This window comes from Guyanagaster necrorhizus, assembly GCF_019112545.1.
Source record: "Guyanagaster necrorhizus MCA 3950 unplaced genomic scaffold BT62scaffold_2, whole genome shotgun sequence".
Classification (NCBI taxonomy): domain Eukaryota; kingdom Fungi; phylum Basidiomycota; class Agaricomycetes; order Agaricales; family Physalacriaceae; genus Guyanagaster; species Guyanagaster necrorhizus.
In genome coordinates, this window is record NW_025064881.1 from 452665 (window position 1) to 472415 (window position 19751).

A 19751-nucleotide genomic window follows, 5' to 3' on the forward strand; every position below is an offset into this window, starting at 1 on the left:
CCAAACCAAATGCTATCTGATACTGAGAGAAACATTTTATGGCATTGATCTCTGAACTCGGGATGTCAAATTCGGAGGTACAGAGGATCGCATCGCACGAAGGGAAGAAACCAACCACCCATCAGCCTTTCGAGGGTCCCCTCAACACTGAACATTATCAATGAAGTACTGGTTGTCGTCGCCAACAATGTTACCAGCGGGGTTGTATTCACAAGTGACATACCTATCGAAATGAAGTCAGTTCTCCGCTCCACGTAAAAGCACTTTAACTAACCACCCTGGTGTATCATTAGTTCCATCGCAATCGACCCGCGCACATCCCACAGTGGTGGTACTCTTCCACACCAACTGCGTGAAATGGCCTGTATCGTCCGAGTAGCCTGGGTCACTACAGTTATAGGAATCCCCCTCGTCGCCCCAGGCTTCGACCGACGCCTCCGGAGAGTCGTACCCGGCGGCAAGGTTCTCGCCGTACGATCCGTCCTAATTCAAAACATCAAGACAAGCAGAAAGCCATAATACAGGAATCACGAACGCTATGCTCAAACACGCACGTCTGGGTATGGTTTAGGGCATACGAAGCGAGAGTATCGTCCCAAGTTAACGCGTCAGCACCATGTGCGCTCCTGTACGAGTTGGTGGTATTGAGAATAGCCGACTGGAAAGCATCATCGTCTGTCCAGCTAGAGTCCTAGTCTGTATGATCAGCACCACCGACAACATTCTTGAAAGGGAGGGAGAAAGTACATCACGACGACCTTGGGAGCCGATATGCTAAAATATGTTTGTCAGCCACGAACGAACATACGACCAGCGTAGTCAAAGTCGCTTACACCGCGGACAGTCATAGCGCAGACCAGGAGGAAAACAGAGAGGTGGGCAAATGTCATGTTGAGTAGGCGAGTTCCACAAGGGCAGTTTCCTCCTTTTATACCTTCGTATAATTTGCCAAACGGTGATTTTTCCCGTATGGAAACATTCCATGAGTCCCGTTACCAGATGCTCAGCCCAGCCCATAGTTCAGGCGCGGCTTCGGATAAACACTTAACAAGGCCAGTTCTCTTACGAACGGGTAGTAAGAAATTGGTCACCCTTTGGTGTCAAGGGGTAATGGCAACGTTCGTATCCATGCCAAGCTGTAAGAGACGAGAGCTCCAGCGAGCTGTACTTTCGAAGAAATGAGTTCTTGCGAAGTCCACCAGCGGCGCCGTTCATGTTGGTATACACCAGGTAGAGGCTCATTACCCCCCTCGAACCTTGCAGAAGCTTCCTACGAAGGCTCACAACGCCATGAATATCGGTCTTGATGAAATTCAGTTAGAGTTTTGCCGCGCCGTTACGCCAAGCCCTGTAGTCGAGCCCACGACGACGGCTAAATCTCGGAAATATCCAACTAATTGACGGAATAAGGCTTGAAGAGGGGAGGACGAAGACGCTGAAATTTCGGTGGTATACGATGATAAAATTACGTGACAAATGAAGCTTAGATATTATCACAGCAAGACATTGAAAGAAGGACCAAGTCGCCTTCCTCCCTTCTCTTAACACTGAACATTGTCAATGAAGTACTGGTTGTTGTCACCAATAATATTGCCGGCGGGGCTGTATTCGCAAGTGAGGTACCTATCAAACAAGAGCAGTAAGCTTCCGATATCACAGGTGACATAAAAAAAAACTAACCATCCCGGCGTCCCATTAGAGCCGTTACAATCAACCCTCCCACACCCAACTTTGGTCGTACTCTTCCATACCAACTGCGTGAAGTGACCTGTTGCGCTGGAGAATCCAGGGTTGCTGCAGCTATACTCTGCACCTTCGTCGCCCCACGCAGCAACTGAAGCCGACGCAGAGGCGTATCCTGCAGCGAGGTTCTCCCCATACAGTCCGCCCTAGAGGTGAGCTCGTTACGAAATTCGACAAACACGAAAGGAAACAACTCACGCTATGCTCAAACACACAAGACTGGGTATGTTGTAACGCGTATGAAGCGAGGGTATCGTCCCAGGTCAACGCAGACGCGCCATGGGCGCTTCGGTATGAGTTTGTGGTATCGAGGATAGCCGAGCGGAAGGTGGCATCGTCTGTCCAGCTGGAGTCCTGAATGAAAATTTGATCAGCGAATAGGGACCATATGGCGAGGAAGCGAGAGTACATCGCGAGCAACAATAGTGCTGTCCTGTTAAAAAACCAATATTAAGCTCAGTCATACAGTATAGAAGCAATGGCATACGGCAGGGAAGGCGAGCGCCGCCACTGCACAAGCGTAAAGGAAAGTAGAGAGACGAATGAATGACATATTAGATGTAACAGAAGAGGTGCGCTCAAGTTGGAGCTCTAACAGAGACTTCTGTCCCCCTCTTATACTCTCAACGCAAAATCACCTGAAGGATACATTTATCAAAAGATGATAGACATCTTACCCATATGATGTTCTCCAAGCATCGTTCATGAGGAAAGGGCACTGGAACCCTCTCGCAGAGCTTAGGGGCGGCTTCGGATCAACATCTCAAATGCTATCCATGACAACGACTCCAAGTTCTATACAATTGGCGGGAAATTCTCCGGGGTCGGGAAGGTGTACTCATGGGTGGCGCGTTTGTATCCGAGCCAAGTTATGAAGGACGGCACTTGCCAATATCTGAGGCACTGTCTAAGGAAAAAATCTCGTATTTGAAGTTCAGACACGAGATTTTTTTTACTCTCAGATAAGTCTAGTGTCGTTCCTTGGTATCCAACCTACGGTTTCACGGGTCAGTACGGGGTAATCATAAGAAGATGAGACAAATACTACCTCCACCTAGTTCCTCGGCTGGTCCACACTAAGGAATCCCGACACTAGCGGTATCGTAGTCTACTCTTCGACTGGACGTTAGATGTCGTGATACCCTGATGGGAATCACCATCCGCGCTACTGCCTCATCTCAATAGGCGGATAGCATTTGATGCAGCGACACAGTTCGGAGGCATCTAGCCAAAGATGGAACCTAGTTTTTGTGTGATAAAGCGGACAATATTAGATGATATTATTTGCTTTTGCCAAGTAAGTGTTTGGCACCCAGTACTGTACCGGTGGAAGGGCATTTCCAGCCGCATCGGAGTTCACACCGGCAGATAATAATAAGCTTCTGCCGAGAGATGCCGCGAACCACTTCATACTCCGCTCAACTACCTGATCCCGCTTGATCTCGCTAGGCCGCCTTCTAGGCAAATTTCGTGAGTCCCCTGACAGACCGCATCTGAAGCCGGTATTATCGAGTCTAGAACCTGAACAACAGCCATTCTGAAACTGATAGCCCTGTCTGTATAGAGTACAGATTAGGTACGGCATAGGCGTTCAAGTTTGCGGGTACCGGCCTCTGTCGGAAGAAACAATCTTTACCTTTCCACTAAATAGCTCATGCAAACTGTCGTCTTTCTAAGGAACTTCCATGACAGCCCCCAGTGCAAAGAGTTGAGCATTCAATAATCTTGTAGATGACGACCGTAGTGTTCGGAGATCACAACAGCCATATGAAGTCGCTTCTGCTTTCCTAGATCCGCAGTTAACGGGCACTGTAAAGAATCACAGAGTGAGCCACCTTCTGTCCCTTTACTCTTGATGTCATGAGAGACTGACCTCATTTGGGTACCATCGCCATCCCATTGCTATCTTTCCGGTCTCAGATTGAGTATTGATTAATTTACAGTAGCTTGGTGCACGATGCGGAACAGATACACGCAGCTCAGAACTTGTGAACACCCCCGTTTCGGTTACGGACCTTGGATCTGAGAGCATGGTGCTCGGCTTGCTAGAATGATGTTCGACACCTGGCATACAAAATAATAATTGTCTAGGATTCCGTCCAGATATGATAGCACGTAGTATAAGACACGCGGTATTTCTCCACCCATACCTGGCTAGTCGGAGGGGGTCCCGAAATGCTAAACTTCGTCCCTCTCCTTGCTGTTACCGTCATACTCAGCAGCCTTTTATCTGCCACCTGGTTGTTTTTTCTATTGAACTAGTCGCAGTGCGCCATTTTCTACTGGACCTAAATGGCTTCCTTTAGCGGGGAAAATTCTCGACATGCCCTCAGAGAAGGAATGGCTCACTTTTGCTAAATGGGGCGAAATCTACGGTATAACATTGACCGCGATTTCAATGGCTTTGAGCGCGCTTACGCATTGTTTCTTAAGGCGAATTACTATCTGTTTCGTCCTTGACCGTCGTATAGTTGTCGTCAACTCGATTCAGATGGCTATCGACATGTTCGACAATAAAAGCTCCATTTACTCAGGCAGACCAATCATGGAGATGGCCGGCGAGCTCATGGGCCTAAGAGACTCCCTCGCTTGTCTCTCTTATGGCACCCGCTTCCGCAACCAACGTCGACTCGCGCACCACAATTTAGTAATTCTGCGATGATGACTAAATTACCCTCAATTGTTGAATACGAGACGCGCCGTCTTTTGAGGACACCCTCCGCTAATCTAATCTAATCCTGAACATCTCTGAATATATCCGGATGCAAGTCACTGGGTGTTTTCCCTAGTACACCCTTCCGCACCGATGCTTGGGCTACACACTGACACAGTCGCACCATGGCAGAATCTTGGCAGGTAACTCGACATTCATCTTATGTGCGATGATGTTCTCAGTTTTCAATATCTCAAAGCACTCTGAAAAGGGCGTTGTTCTCGAACCGGACGCAGACATACCGCAGGAATTATAAGGTGAGAAAGTTTTTCAGATGACTCTGCTCAATGCATGATCTGTCTTCTTCAGTCACCCGACACCATTCAAGTGTACGATTAAAGCGGGGAGCGAGAGGGCGCTGGGTTTGATCAGTGGGGAGAGATTTTTGTGAGCAGCCGTTAGGACAAAGACGGTACCCTGGAGCTTAGCTTTGTGTTCGATTTGATTCCCTATGACGTGGCCGTCGTTATCCTCTGCTACGAGAATGGACCAAATTTGTTGTCAATGGTATCAAAGGCAACTAGCATACTTCTCGACAGTTCAAGCTTCAAGCTTCAAGAATGATACGACTCAGAGCCGACACTCCATAATGCAGCATTTCTTTATGCCATCGCCTACCTTACTCCAAAACCAAGTCTGCATCCCAGCTGTTTCCCGGGTCTACCTCCCTCAGAAGCGATAAGTGTAAGATACTGTTCCTATATGCCTTTACACGCACAAACGTTTACTTGAACTATACGCTAACCGGATATCAAATTCTTCGCAAGGAGCTCTTGTTCAAAGTGCACAATCTCCTCATACCATTCATAAAATACGCATGCGCCCTTCAGCGTGGGTGTCCGCGACGTAGCCCTATCACATCAAGACTGAAAAATCTAGAGGAATAGGGACAGCTCACTCTCATTCTGAATATCAAACGATAAATGTTCTAGCGAAGGAACCAAAGCAGGCTTTTCACTCTGCATGACAAGCTTCGGGAGCACGGATCTGGGGTGCTCTTCGCTGACGTCCGACTTAGGCGCTTCAGTCTGTGGAAGTTCTTAAGGATATGCGTTAAAAAGCTTTTGTGGGCATCACGACCATGCAAGTTCAGTTCCTCCAACTGAGGATGAAACAGCGTCTCCGCAACTACGCTGACCTCGGAGCGAAGAGCGACTAAACTTTGAAGCTGAAGGAACGTCCAACACCTCATGACATCGTTACCGACCATATCATCAATGCCGAGGCGCAAAAGGTTGGCTTGAATGCTGGTGCTGACGCCACCACCTTTCTAGACAGCACAATTTCTCCAACGACGCACAGTGAGGAGGATCTCGTTGATAATCTCGGGTGGCAATCAGCGCATGGGGAATGTAAGGCAACGAAGACAACCTATAAAGTTGGAGACCCCTCGGAGTTCTAGAGAATCTTCGGCCGTATATTCGTAAGCGGCCTAGGAGTCGGGAGGACTGTGATTTATATAAACTCGCGGCTGGAGCCTGAGCATGTGGTTCATCTGCTTTTTCCAAAACATCATCCTTATGTCTTGTAGCCATAGGAGGAATGAGAGAGGGTCGGTGACAGATCACATGATGATGATGGGGAAAGTCAAGTAAGGTCAGCAGATTCAATGCCTGCTAGGCTAGAGCTACATGGAATTTGGTACTCGTGGTACAGAAGGCCCCAACAAAAGGGCACATGTTCTTTGTCCTGACCACGGTAGACAGCACCAATGACAATTGCCACTAGTTAATGAACATAAGCTTGAAACGGCAGTTGTGACAAAAAAAAAACAGGGACCATGCCTGGTTATAATTATATGCATCACTGTTCCGACCTGAACGCAGAACAATTGCTCATTTCACAAATCATCATTCCATACCCAAACAAACTTAATGCAAAGGCCAAATACCGCTTTTTGCTTCTCTGGAGGTCGATGAGAAGTATCCACAGTGGAACGTATAATATTTAGGCGCTGGGACCAGCCTGTGGTTTTCCTCGATGTCCAGTGACAGGTCCGTCTCTACTGTAGGGCGGCTAACGCAGCTGTATAAGGACATGCGGAAGTATGCATATCGCACTGTTTATACCTTGAGTGTATGAGTCATGGACTATTGGAAGTCGAAGAGCTGTTGCCAAACCTGGCGTGGCCTAGAATGACAAGATGAAAAAAATGACAGTGGGAAAACAAAGCATATCATTCACTTGCCCATCGTAATCGGGGAATCATAAAATGCGTATGTCTTGAGGAGATGTAGTCGAAGCAGAGAAATGTATTACCATTCATTCATGGGCATGCCCTGAAAGCACGGCGAAAGTAGTAATATTCGCACTATTCCTGTAACTTGTTCCTCCCAGTGACTGAAATTTTAAATTTAGCCGGAATGTAGGTATCCTCAGCAGCAGAGCCATTTATATTTTTAAGTCAATAATGTGGTCCTGCAAAATGAACTGAAGGAAGGACAATGTGGCATCGTTAGTTGGTGACTCCGAGTGAATTCCAAGTTGGGCCGGATATTAGCCATCACAGTGCTCAGGTACCATTCACCCCGTGCCTACTTCATCATTTCAAAGCGGATCCAACGTCGATCGTAATCATAATTTTAGACTCTGAATCATTGAATGACTTGTCGTCGTACGGATTGGCTGTATGTTAGGCCACGAGAATGTGGCGTTTTTGCCTCTAATTATGTACCCACATACAGTGAAATGCTGAACTTCTTTTCCGATAGATTGGTAAGCAAATTCTGTAGAGCTTGCAGTCTCTGCGCACTTAATAGCTCTGCACATGGTCAGGACTCACAGGCACTAGGCACGCCATAATTATCAAAATAACTGATTGTCCAGTCCAAGTCGGTGCAACCTGTCCTGCTGACAATATCCACCACCCTCATCACGTCCCTTGTCAAGATCTTGACATTTTACTACAGTCTGTCAAGGAAGATCAAGATGGATTGTTGTAGGATAAGCAGCACACAAACATCAAAGGTCCGAAGATACCGCCACGATACAACATACCTGCACGCTCCTTTGAGCCCGAGGGTAAGCCCGACCTGTATTTAACTGGACCTTGGTTGAGTATTCAAGCATCGTTCTTTGACCTGTTCATTAGTATGATGTTCAAGCAAGCTCTCGCATTACTTCCTCTCTATTTTATCTTGCCAGTGTGCAATGCTGCACCTGGACCCAAAGTCGCAGAGACAGTTGCTCGAGACACTGCAGCGACATGCACTCCTCCTGCTTACGTCTATTGTTGCAGCGAACTGGATTGGGTATGTTCTATAAACATTTCAGTTCTCAATCGTGAAATTGACTGAATGCTATGATTTGGTTATAGGTACTTTTCGGTTACGTCGGGACTGGCTGCGAGCCCTTCGGCAATTGTGTAAACCCAGTCTGCTGCACTGGAGAGTTCCAGTCTGTAGGTTTTTTCCACGTCTGTTCCTCCCGGCACGTGGTTAACACTGCGATATATATATAGTATGATGCCATGGTTGGAGGCTGCCAGCTTTTGTGACATGGGAATGACGGGACAGAACACTATGGGCACGTACCAGGAAGTTAATTAATGTGCTTGGTGTCCATACTGTCAAGAGAATTCGAAACCTAAGATCGTATCGTGTTCAATGAGCGTATCGCTTCAGAAAGACAATACTCCCATAATTCCTCCCATACACACTAATCAGTTCTTCTCTTGCACTTGGTCAAGGAACGTACAAACCCATGTCGACCGTTTTGGCCCTGTCTGCGGCGTTTGCGCCAGGTCTATCTCTGGGAAAAGCTGTCCGACGTCCGTTTCTCTGCCATCTCTTTGTAAATATTAGATATTCTGACACCCCACGAGCTCCAGAGATGTTAGATGGGGTAGTTTTATCAGAACACTGTCTCCAATCGGATCGATCGAAGCGATCCTTGGGAAAACAAGAAGCAGTGTAGTTGACTCCAAGTTCGCGTACATGTTAGTGATTACGATCTTAGTTGGACTTACCTATCTCTAGGGTTGATTGTTCAGAAACCGACTTGACCAAGAACGTCCAACCTCTCAAAAATAAGTGATCGCCCGCTCAGTTCGACCCTTCAGTCTCCTGATGACACAACTGCAGTGCTGCAGGATCAATACAATGGCAACAAACGCCGCTACAACCCAACACTGGAGGATGCCCTATATTGAAGCGGGTTCTAACACGGTAACCCAGCATCATACTTTGACCTGCCACTAAAGCAAGCGGTCGTCTTACTTCCCCTCTGCGTGCAGAGGTCCATTGCTGCGCCGAACTTGATTTCGTACGTGCATAAACCATCCACAACCCGGTTATAGGTGTTTAACAGCTTGGTCAGGACTGGCTGCTAGCTATTCGGTGTTCCCACAACCCCAGTCTGCTGCAAGGGAGAGTTTGAACCTGTAAGTTTTTTTCACATTCGTTCCTCCTACCGCTCAACATTGCGATATTTGTAGGTCGGATTCTCGGTTGGCGGCTGCGAACTTCTGTAAACGTATTGTTGTCTGTGAAATCCCGAAGTCAAGATCGCATTGGCATGTTATTACGTTAATGAAAAGGAAAAACCCAAATCATCTCTCCTCTTATGTCACCTATTTATTCAATTGCCGCCCTTCTCATGCGCCTAGCCCAAGGAAGCGCAAATCCTGCGTCTACCTCTTTGTCTTGTCTATCAGATTGGCACGAGGGACATCCCTGCCCAAAGACACTCGATGAAGAGGTGTGCAGGTCGTCCGCATCTCTACCATGTCCATCACCATCCTCTCGTCAATCTCCTGACACCACACGAGCTCAAGCGACATTAACTGTGGTAGCTTTACTTGACGCGTCTCCGAGAGGTACCGGATAATCGCTTCCATCGACGCACGGGACGTCTTAGGCCAGTGTATAACGAGCTCGTGAAGCCCTGGAATTTTCTCGAGCACAAGTATCAAATCCTTCGCTTCAATAGGAAGGTACAATATATGAAGCCACCGCAATGAATCTGCACAGGACTGGAGAAGATGCTCTAGGTGTGCAAATTTCAAAAAGCATCGGGTAGAAGCACCTTTCTCGTGAACTAAAGATAGCGATGATAAATTCGGTAGCAATAGAGGTTTGATGATGGCTTGGAGGTTATTGTAGGAGTAATCATGCATGAGAAGGGTCAACGAAGTGAGGTGGGATAGCACTTCGAGGGGACGGTCGACGGAGTAGCGGCACGTAAAGCATCCGACCGTGACGTGGGTCAATTCAGGCATAGAAGCGATGGTCGAAACAAAGTGTCCAATATCGCTGAGGACCATGTCTGCCCTGAACGTGCGGATCTTGTTCGGAGGCATGGGCGCTCCGTCATTATTGGACAAGAGATGCCCTCTGAAAGAGAGCGTTCGAAGATTGGGAGCGAGGAGGATAACCGATGTCATGGCATCGATGCCATTCGATCCCCCGAAATATGTGACATCGAGTAATTCCAGTCCAGGGAACGTGATGACTTTGATGAGCTCTCTGAGGAAATAGAAAGATCGAGAATGCATGAAAGAGATGTGAACCTCTCTCCAGCGTCGTGCCTCCGCAAAAAGAGCAGATAAGACTGCTTGCGACGGCCAGGTATCCAAATCGGCATCATTGTGCCTACTATCTCGGAATACGACTTGAAGAGGTCTGCCTTCGGAGCGGTGGAGGTAAAGAGGGATCCAAGCCCCGTAAATATCACGGGATGACTTGGAAAATGGGCATTGTAAATCTAGGGTGATCGTGGACCACAATGAATAGGTACCGAGGGCGAGACGACGCCAGTAGGAGCATACGAGCGCGATTCGCAATGAAGATGTCGGGTCCTCGACCCTTATCGCTTCCTTGAAAACGGCACAAAGCAATTCTGGCGGGAGACGACGAATAGGCGCTAAGAGAGACTTCTTTTGCTTGATGTACTCCTCAACTTCGGCACGATCACGCCTCAGCCGCTCGATCGTGTCTAAATGATGCTTGATCTCTCGATCATATCGAATGAGGTCGAACTCTGCACGCATGATGAACTGGGGGAAGAGAGGTGCTTCAGCGGATAACAACGCGTCTCCGGATCGTAGCAGCTCGAGATCCTGGTCTAGCGACTTTGTATAGGACGCATCGACGTCGAGACCGGCCCCGCAATTGAAGCAGATAAGAATAGGACGGTTCATCAGATCAGAGCTGGGGTATGATTCCATCAGCATCCTGACTATCCGACAGCTGACTGTAGTTACATACCCGGATTTCGCAATAAAGAGCCTGAAGTGTCTATCATATGAAAAAGGCTCAATACAGGTAGAGAATTTCTTACCTGAGATTAACACGAACAAGTTAGTCTCCTGATGCGAGATAATAACAAATCTACTGTTAATGATCTACAGAGCGTCTGATCAGGCGAGTAATATAGGTCAAAGGAGAGCATACTCACCGTTCCAAAGGCTGGCAACGAAGAAAGCCTGTAGTGATGATGGTTCGAAGTAGTGGTGACGGTGAGAACGGAATATAGGAAAGTGAGAACGGTTAATCATGAGAAAATGAAGAAAAATGGTTGGAATGATCCCGTTCGGCCCAGAAAGCTCCGGTGGTGCGAGCCTGGACTCTCCTGTCTCTCGACATGTGATATCATATCACTATCCGTCTGACTCTGGGGAAAGGTATCGTATTACTTGGGCGGAACCGTGGTTGGTCTAGACACACCGTCTGTACATCGAGGCACGGTCATCAAGTAATTTTGAAGTTAAGCGAACTGGGGGCCTTTGGACTCACCCAAGAGCGAATATATGCGCCATTTACCAGGTGTAGTGCTTGAATGCAACGAGGATGGTCCCACTTCCGACCTCATCCAATTCAGCTTTCCGTTGTGGCAATGGTGCTTTTATTGTCGAATACACGACTTCTGTGATGGAGACGGAAGGGCAGATAGATGCAAATTTAAGGTATGACTCTGGGCGAGAAACTGAGCTTCAGCGTCGTGAAACAAGAGGTGCATGGTGGTGGTGGTGGTGGTGGTGGTGGTGGTAGGAGTACAAGTCGGGATGTTTGGCTGTCGCAACGGGATTAACCCTGAAAGAAGAGTTAACCCTTCCTCGACCCTCTTCACTATTGTCCTGGTTAAAATACTCTGAACGAACGAGGAAACGGCAGGTTCATCCACCTCAACGAAAGCCCTCTCTTGTCAATCGCTCTCACGCTCAGTCTGACTTATGCTGCCGAAATGTCGCAGAATGCACCCGGTCACCACAACGTCGCATCAGCTTCGAGCATCACCGGATTGTAGCTTACAAAGTTACTGGCTCTCACGGACATGTGGCTATGGTACTACCAGGGTCATGTCCAGCGTAGCCTCTAAAGTTTCGGTTGCGAGTCCCACCTGTAACAGGAATAATAGTAAGTATCTCTTTCGCTGTCGAACCGTAGAAGATTCATAAACTTCATTTATGCAGATGCGTTCGTTGCAAGGTCAAAAGAGTTGAAGTGATGAAGTCGCGTCGCATTGCTGTTCAACAAATGTCTTACCTTTGTTCATGTTCCCAATACGCGTTGGTTATCAATCTACGTCTTTTCATCTTACAAGCCTTGTTGTCGGATCAAAGAAAATAGCGCCTCACAACCTTTTGACGAAAGCCTTCGACTTGAGACTATTTCTCCACTATCCACTGTCTTTACGGTTATGGGGTTCTTACCTTTACTAAAACAGCTGCTCATGGCCCTTGAGGCCTGAGGGTCGGAACACTAAAACCCACGATAGGCTTGTTCAACTCGCTGCCGCATTGGCTCGTCCTAATGCGGTCTGCTCACAAACTTTAATCATTATAGATTCCTGACTAGAAAGTGGTACAGGTGCAACGCGGCTCGCGCGCTATACGGTGTGCATGGGAAAAGAAGAACTAAAACTTCACGCAGTTTGATCGTGCCTTGGCCTCGATAGTTGCGTCACCTGGTCGGAAATTGCGTGAGAAGAGTCTCTTTTATTACGAACGCAGTAAACTCGCCCCTCACTGATTCTTCCTCAGGTACTACATGAATCAGGATACTGCGAGAAATATACGACAATCTCACATCAAATGAAACATGCGAGGAAACGGCAACAACTATGCACCAAATAAATCTGGACCTCGATCAGGTTGCTCGTCAGCATCGACGTTATAAAATTCGATACCACAAAGTTGAAGCCTGTCGGCCAGTTTCTTGAAGATAGGTCCAATCATTTTGCAGGGTCCACCATCATATCGACGACTGCGGGTTTTGTCAATCTGCCGTGACGATTAGGCATCGATGGTGGAGATAAGATCAGATTATCACCAACATCTCCAATGACGCCCCAAGCAATAGACTCCTCGCTGACTTCAGTTTGTACTCACCTTCCCGCGATCAACGCCATTTGAATAATCCTTTATAAGCCATCATGCCTCGATGTCGAATTCGGGATGGGCTTGTTGGTTGCCCACGATTATTATGAAGTCCCTACGAAGGTTACGTCTCGATTTGGTAAGACAACGCGACCCCGACGTGTCTTTTTTTTCTTTTTGCTAATTCCGAATCCCAACTTATCCGAGTAGGGCTTCGCGGCAAAACTCCTATGCTCATTCACGGAGACTCACTCGTTCCTATCGTGATGGCGACGACGTTACCCGTGTACTGTTCATGTGTCACCAGGACCGCCTCTGAGCGTCGACGTCCCTTCTCTAACACTATGCGAACAGCCTATGACTATTGCGCTTTGATGGAATCACGCTCTACAAAGGTTCTCTTTCATCAACTGTGAAAATAAAGAGCTTCTCGAACCTACCGCTCGCTTCGTGCATGACATATTTGCAAGAAGCCAGGGTGATTAACAGCCAGTTCTCATAGAAAATAGTCTGGCTATATTATTTTCTGCACTACTTATTTCTTCATTAAGTCGTTCCGATGTTTTCTCCATATTTCTCGTGTCCCCTTCGCCGAGGCTACTTATGATGGGGCTTGACCTGGGTGGTAATAAAGCTGGCTTCCTTTCTTTCTTCAAATGTTTTACAATACAACTGAAACATCCAGCCAAGGGAACACAGGCTGAATCACGTTGCACTGAAACGGCTGTCAGCACCCACTCGATTAATTTGATAAGAGAGAAACAATCAAGTGTGTTTCGGGGTAATATGCTCACAGCTTTCCTTCTCAACACTGCTCCGGTCCTAATACCATACACCGGACTTAAGCCGTAGAAGCTGATTCCGAAACTGATAACTGTACGTTGTGATCCTCTCGCACGTTAACGGCCAGTATCTGTTCTGTTGCACTAATGTCGTTAATGCTTTCTTGAAAGATAGTCGGACAAGACTCTTTGCACAAATGGTAACATGAAGCATATGAACAGCGTGTAGAACTGGGCCATGCATTAAAAGGTCTATCATTGTAAGTGTTATAAAGGGTCTGTACCTGTATTACATTACTGTATACTTTTTCGACTGATTAGGTTGATCTAAAATCGTACAATGCCCCTCCTACAGAGGGTCGGAAAAGCGACCTCGACCTTCGACTTTACCGCCAAGCGATCAAAAGTGGCACTGTTCTGATATTGTATAGCTTCGAGGTGTATGGTGTGTAGGCGGGCAAACATCTGGTCCGCTAGAAGAAAATCGAGAGTGTTCCACCAAGACGCCTCCTCCGAGCCGGATGCCAAAGGAAACCGCATTGGGAACGAAAATGTTACAGTCTCGATGGAATTGCCAGTCTGAACGTTACGAAAGGCGTATCCCCACCACAACACGATTTGATGCACCTTGACCCAATGATCATGCCAAGCACTGATTGTAAGGTGGATCTGACGAAATCGCCCAATGTCCGGGACAGAGATAGCACCGTAATTTCTACTAACTGGAAGTAGACTGTAAGGACAACGTAGCATGCTGAAATTAGATACATAAGAATAACTCACGGGAAAAATGGGCGCCTTCCCAATGACACTGAAACGTATCAATACTAGGAAACCCTCGGTCGATGGAGCGGCAATACGCTTCAAGCTCATCCCAGTGTTCGATGACGACCCGGAAAGTCGCTAGGTGAGGCAGGTCGACGATATAAGTTTTGGGATCCCATTTATTAGCCATTGAGTAGTTGAGAGAGAGGGAAAGAAATGAGATCGATGGTAAGGGGATACCCGGTGGAACAGGACCTTCAACCACACCGGATTCCTCCCAGTCGCGGATGAACAACTTCTTGACAGACGCCCCCTCAAACAAGCACAATGCCGTCCGAGGATGGAGCAGCGAGCCGATAGAGGCAAAAATGACCTCGGTGAGGTTTGGAGCATGAACTGCGGTGCGAAGCATATTCTCCATGTCGTGACTGGGTTCCCATGGTGAGAAATTGAAGTCGATGTAGAGGGTGGTCAGGTTCACAAGCGCTGGAAAGAGCGCTGTGAGGCTGTGTATGGAATACAGCATAAAAGGGTAGTCTGTCTGTCCCAGGGATGTCTCTTCGCTGATTGACAAGTACTGTAAACACCCGGCGATGTGAGGCGCTGAAGTCAGGGATTGGCAAAACGTCGGGACAATGTTGCTAGAGGGCTGGAGATCGATGCTGATGTGACGGAATATATGGCGTTGGCTTGATTGTGTCCAGGCGCGGCATACTGTGGAACATGCGCGAAGCGATTGAGTGTCGTCGTAGAGGTAGTCGATTACTTGGTCTACTAGTTCTTGGGGAAGCATCGACAGAGAAGGCGCGGGCGGGCGACGCAGTGCGCGACTGATTCGGGACGCTAGGACAGAGATGTTAAGCATTTGGTTTGTCTGATGGATATCAGCTTACTATAGCAAGAAGGAATTGTCGTAGATATTGAGTCAAGGTTCTGGGTGAATGGCAGTTACTTTGTTGGTGAAACTTATTAAAGAGGATCGCGGCTGTGGTACAAATCTAAAAGAAAGATGGCGTTGCCGTTGAAATCAATGATGGCGCGAAGATGGGACCGCCTGATTATATCAATACAATGATTGAAAATCTTCGCATACAGGGGCTAGAATTGGCACAGCCATCGCACTGAAAAAGGTTACCTCAGAACAATGTAACCAAAGAAACCCACCAATCCGAGGTCATCGTCCAGGCGTTGCGAAGACGAAAATAATGGCAAGAGAGTGGCGGCATCAAGTCTATTCCACCGCAAGAAGTGATATTCCAGAAGGTATTGATGATCATGTCATTACGCTCGAGGCATTTTACGAAAGCGTCCTTCGGGTCCGCTCGCTGCTTTTTGACTAGTGTAGTGAACATGACAACGAAAGGCGGAGAAGAGCAAGAAGCCGACCAGAAGGGCGTGATAAACGCGAGGACTTGGACAGACCAATCACTAAGGAGTATGGAAAGAAAAAGGCGTTCTGTCACCGTAGAGACGACCGCGACTGCGACCCCAATGACATTCTCGTAGATCGTATCAAAAAAACCGGATAAACCGGTCCCTTATCTCGACAACGTCTGCGCGTTCTTTACCCATTAGTGTTTCAAAATTTATTACCCTGGATATACGCTGCGCAGAATTAGCCTAGCTTGTATTTTTTTGATCTCACCTAGGTTCAGATTAATTTTGCACGAGTGTAATCTGTGCGTGAGTAGTAAAATCCAGCTTCCGGAGATGCGGGCCATCATGGGGGAAAATTGTTACTGTGCACGCGTTTCCGAAGTAGTGGCTATGATCAGGCAAACATAGACCGATTTTCTTCTACAACGTTATTCCAGAAAATCTTTGTTTGTTACATGTAAAAAGATGCTGGCGATGGTACTCACTTCAAATCAATGCTCGCGACCTGCGACTCGCGGTGCACTGAAATGATAAAAATATGAGGAAAAATGGTTTGATGAGCGGCAATGCCAATATTTATATTAAACCGAAAGACAGTCGCCCATGTAGTCGACCTGTCCCGTTACTGTATTTGCTGAAGACGTAGCTGGGTGGTAGTGGAACAAACTCAGAGCTAACTTTGAAACTGAACTCGCTTTGGGACTGTGGGAACGTTTTACCTTTTCTGCATGTTTTGCGGACTAACTGTCATTTTCTACCAGCTTCATTCCTCGCACCGTACGCGTCGAATCGCTTTCAGAAGGATACAATGTCAACAGAATTTTGGCTGCCATCAAACCTGACCCAGCAGAATCGATAACAGGATCATAGTCCAGTTCTTCAACGAGGACATGGCCAAGCATTGCGTCGCGTCGGGAGCCTTGATGAAGATGGATGGTGTTCTCTCACCCCCACTGTCTGCCGTTGATGTCGCCGCGCTCGGAAGACTGGGAATTTTTCGGTCACTGGCATTGACGGATATACCTAAGGAAGTCCAGGAAGAAAACGTTCCTGATATTCTTTTTCGGCATTGTGTGCTACAGTCCTGAATATTTGACCTATCAAACAGAACGGCAACGGCTCGTTATTTGGATATGCACCAGGCGTTCAAGGCGCGCTTTGCTATCTCTATTGATGCTTTGTTGGTTCTGATTTTTTCTTCTGTTACAGGCTTGGGTGGACCTGAGAAATGCTGGCATTAACGTGTCTTTCCTAACTAACCCTGACGGATACATCTTCCCTCAGTGGTTTGCGGCGGAGGCAGCTTACCAGGGGAAGGTTAAATATCGCGTCAAAATTTCCGGCATCAGAGATCCTAGATTCATCCTGTATCTACACTCATGACTAGCAGAATTCGAGAAGAACCGAAGTCCAGTACTATCTGTTTCGTTATCGAAGGGACGAGGTGTATGTCATCTCTCTTTCGTTGCCAATGCGGGTCCCTTACTTTCTCATTGGTCTAGACCGTGATGTTGCAGTTAGCGTCGTCTGAATTAGCACAGAGATTCTCCGACATGTGCCCTTGAGTTGGGCGTCAAGGCGTAAGTGGAGCCGCCTCTTCCATCGGTAATTCATCGGGGTCTTGTCATGGCTATAGCATTGGGCACGTGTCGAATGGTTACGCTCAATTTGGCCGCGGAAAAGAACGATTATCTCCACTTCTTCAAGCGAATTGGCACTATTAGTCCCGTGTCGAAGTGTGCTCTTTCCCTTACTTTTTCTGCAGGCACATACTGACGGCACTTAAGAGATCAATTTGCTTCACCTGTTCGTGAATTATGTATCTCGTATAAAATATATCTTCTCATCATGGCCGGTCTCGATATCACAGGGAGCAAACGTCTGAGGCTGCCTGATTTCGATGGAGCCAGTGTCAAATTTTGGGGCGCCCGTCTGAATCCGATACTAATATCTCCTGATTTATGCCAGTGATACTTCAGAGGGGTTTTCTGCATACGGACCATGTATCTAATCGAAGGGTTCTGTCTTTGTAAGTGACTCGCTTATTTCCCTTTGGTACATCAGATCTCATTTGAACCGTACCGGTCAAGTATGACGGTAGTGCTCCTGTAAGATTAGCTACGTCCTACGAGATCGTCATGTCGATATCTAGGGATATCAATGATAGCTGCATCTAAGCTACGAAGCGGCTACCTTTAGAGGAACTGCAAGGCAAAACACCGTCCTTTCATACTTCGACTTTGTCATTCCTCTTTCCACCACTTCATTGACACTTTCAAGGATGAATGTCGCAAATATCATGCAAATAACATACGAATACGAGATCCAAGAGGGAAACGATCCTTTCGTCCAGCTCGCGGATCAAGCGGCACACGACTTTACTCTATCCACCACTCCAGGTACCTTTTCAGTCAACCTTATTCCAATATGTGAGCCAAGTAACTCGTTGCCTTCACAGCTAACCACGGCTTCCTTTCAGTGCGACACATTCAGATTGGTTCCCTGGAGCAGGACTCAAGCAGACGGCTAAGGAATGGCGGTCGACGTTACATGAGATGGTGAAAAAGCCGTACAACTACGTCAAACAGCGAATCGTTAGCCTGCTTATATTTCATACTATGTCTTCGTCCATAACACTGTGCTTGCGTAGGCTACTGGGGATGCTTGTTATTCCTTCACTTCAAGTCAGCTTAAAGACGGTGACGGGCTGAGTAGCGACGAGGAATTCGATATCAAATGGACCGCCGCGGCCCTTTACATTGGTCAGTTCACCGACAATCATTTCCATATATGTCATGTTGATCATATTCTATGCAACAGGTGGAAGTCATACGGTGAGTTTCTCTCTGCACGGTCAAACATTTAATTTGATCCTTGGTTAGACCGTCGCATCCATCTCCGCGTTCTTCAAAGCTATGCTTCTGTACCCCGACATTCAGGCAACCGCACAAGCAGAGATCGATGCGATTATTGGGACTGATAGGCTTCCGCGATGTGATGACCGAGAGCGTCTTCCGTATATCAATGCCCTGGCACTAGAGGTTAGCCGTTGGCATACCGTCGGACCATTAGGTGAGTACGAGATACGCATCGCCTTTGACTCCCCATACTTACGGCATTCTCATATCCAGGTCTGCCTCATTCTGTCAGCGAGGATGACGTCCATTCTGGCTATTTCATCCCAAAAGGATCTGTTGTACTAGCGAATATCTGGTATGATTTATCCTTCGTCATTCAGATGCTCAATCAAACCGAGAAGCGAGAAGGCGTTGGGACTTATCCACGCCGAGAGTTTTGAGTGAGCGACGAGTCAGCGATTCGTATTCCCAGCATTTACGTCGACCGATGCTATATGACCACTGAATATCAAATCCTTCATCCTTCAACGCAATAAATTCCTGTTCAAAATCCTCAAAATCCTCATACCGTTCATACAGTATGTGAGCGCTCTTCGGCGCCGGTGGTTCCATCATTTCCTCATTGCGTCGAGATTGTAAAACCTCCAGAAGTGCGGCAACTGATTTTCATGCTCAACATCAAAATATAGATGTTCTAGCAAAGGAACCAGAGTAGGCTTGTTTCGTCGGATGAGAAGCCTCCGAAGCACGCAATTGCGGTAGTCTCCATTGAAGTTCAGCCTAAGGCGCCGTAGCCCGGGTTGGGCTTTCAGAATCCGCCATCCGCAGCCTCCTTTATCATAACCTCCCAGGCCCAGTTCCTCCAGTGTACATTGGGAGCAGCATAACATGTCGGCGACTATGCTGAAATTGTAGCGAAGGAGGACGATGACTAGAGTTCGAAGATGAGAGAATGTCCAGCATTTCATGATGTCAATAGAGAGCATGTTCCGAGGGGCGGGTTGTTGGACGACATGAGGTCGCTGTAGGTGTCAGAGAAACTGGTGAGATCAATGGCAGATAGCATGATGGCAGCAGCAGTGGGCTGGATCCACGGACCGATACCGATAGGGGTGGACCCACGTGTATAGTTGTCATCAAAGTTGAAGAATGTGGGGTGCATAATCCTCGTCGTGGCGGAATTCACGGTCTTTGTT

General features: G+C 47.5%; 10 protein-coding genes across 10 annotated transcripts; 4 read left to right on the forward strand and 6 right to left on the reverse strand.

Moving 5' to 3' along the window:
- Positions 1-31: 31 nt before the first annotated feature.
- Positions 32-890, reverse strand: BT62DRAFT_990243 (PR-1-like protein; the record flags this gene model as incomplete). The annotated part of the gene is made up of 4 exons (XM_043190215.1): positions 32-223; positions 275-483; positions 536-691; positions 834-890. 4 exons carry the CDS (start codon positions 888-890, stop codon positions 142-144), a joined length of 504 nt encoding a protein of 167 aa, XP_043045315.1. The 3' UTR covers positions 32-141.
- Positions 891-1430: 540 nt separating this feature from the next.
- Positions 1431-2318, reverse strand: BT62DRAFT_959707 (PR-1-like protein). The gene is made up of 5 exons (XM_043188514.1): positions 2231-2318; positions 2153-2176; positions 1942-2097; positions 1681-1889; positions 1431-1623 (listed from the first exon to the last, which is right to left on the reverse strand). Exons 1-5 carry the CDS (start codon positions 2294-2296, stop codon positions 1542-1544), a joined length of 537 nt encoding a protein of 178 aa, XP_043045316.1. The 5' UTR covers positions 2297-2318; the 3' UTR covers positions 1431-1541.
- A 695-nt stretch (positions 2319-3013) lies between these two features.
- BT62DRAFT_999518 (uncharacterized protein) lies at positions 3014-3775 on the reverse strand (the record flags this gene model as incomplete). Its single annotated transcript, XM_043190820.1, has 4 exons — positions 3014-3257; positions 3313-3356; positions 3502-3552; positions 3617-3775. 4 exons carry the CDS (start codon positions 3773-3775, stop codon positions 3014-3016), a joined length of 498 nt encoding a protein of 165 aa, XP_043045317.1.
- A 291-nt stretch (positions 3776-4066) lies between these two features.
- On the forward strand, positions 4067-4405 carry BT62DRAFT_999519 (uncharacterized protein; the record flags this gene model as incomplete). The annotated part of the gene is made up of 1 exon (XM_043190821.1): positions 4067-4405. The coding sequence occupies one exon, from the start codon at positions 4067-4069 to the stop codon at positions 4403-4405; it is 339 nt and encodes a 112-aa protein (XP_043045318.1).
- Positions 4406-4765: 360 nt separating this feature from the next.
- On the reverse strand, positions 4766-5991 carry BT62DRAFT_1071031 (uncharacterized protein; the record flags this gene model as incomplete). Its single annotated transcript, XM_043178716.1, has 5 exons — positions 4766-4929; positions 5202-5308; positions 5375-5495; positions 5534-5695; positions 5757-5991. The coding sequence occupies 5 exons, from the start codon at positions 5989-5991 to the stop codon at positions 4766-4768; spliced, it is 789 nt and encodes a 262-aa protein (XP_043045319.1).
- Positions 5992-8158: 2167 nt separating this feature from the next.
- Positions 8159-8927, forward strand: BT62DRAFT_999521 (uncharacterized protein; the record flags this gene model as incomplete). The annotated part of the gene is made up of 7 exons (XM_043190822.1): positions 8159-8229; positions 8286-8381; positions 8434-8487; positions 8539-8622; positions 8662-8719; positions 8787-8837; positions 8892-8927. The coding sequence occupies 7 exons, from the start codon at positions 8159-8161 to the stop codon at positions 8925-8927; spliced, it is 450 nt and encodes a 149-aa protein (XP_043045320.1).
- Positions 8928-8963: 36 nt separating this feature from the next.
- BT62DRAFT_925998 (uncharacterized protein) lies at positions 8964-10986 on the reverse strand. The gene is made up of 4 exons (XM_043184931.1): positions 10853-10986; positions 10736-10799; positions 10663-10683; positions 8964-10605 (listed from the first exon to the last, which is right to left on the reverse strand). Exon 4 carries the CDS (start codon positions 10593-10595, stop codon positions 9087-9089), a length of 1509 nt encoding a protein of 502 aa, XP_043045321.1. The 5' UTR covers positions 10596-10605; positions 10663-10683; positions 10736-10799; positions 10853-10986; the 3' UTR covers positions 8964-9086.
- A 652-nt stretch (positions 10987-11638) lies between these two features.
- BT62DRAFT_1071034 (uncharacterized protein) lies at positions 11639-13189 on the forward strand (the record flags this gene model as incomplete). Its single annotated transcript, XM_043178717.1, has 10 exons — positions 11639-11697; positions 11750-11811; positions 11868-11883; positions 12173-12212; positions 12265-12290; positions 12353-12376; positions 12454-12599; positions 12694-12773; positions 12825-12912; positions 12984-13189. The coding sequence occupies 10 exons, from the start codon at positions 11639-11641 to the stop codon at positions 13187-13189; spliced, it is 747 nt and encodes a 248-aa protein (XP_043045322.1).
- A 693-nt stretch (positions 13190-13882) lies between these two features.
- BT62DRAFT_915641 (uncharacterized protein) lies at positions 13883-14846 on the reverse strand (the record flags this gene model as incomplete). The annotated part of the gene is made up of 2 exons (XM_043183955.1): positions 13883-14277; positions 14339-14846. The coding sequence occupies 2 exons, from the start codon at positions 14844-14846 to the stop codon at positions 13883-13885; spliced, it is 903 nt and encodes a 300-aa protein (XP_043045323.1).
- Positions 14847-17698: 2852 nt separating this feature from the next.
- BT62DRAFT_915643 (cytochrome P450) lies at positions 17699-18995 on the forward strand (the record flags this gene model as incomplete). Its single annotated transcript, XM_043183956.1, has 7 exons — positions 17699-17726; positions 17884-18126; positions 18191-18291; positions 18348-18459; positions 18518-18531; positions 18580-18769; positions 18829-18995. The coding sequence occupies 7 exons, from the start codon at positions 17699-17701 to the stop codon at positions 18993-18995; spliced, it is 855 nt and encodes a 284-aa protein (XP_043045324.1).
- Between the last annotated feature and the right edge of the window lie 756 nt (positions 18996-19751).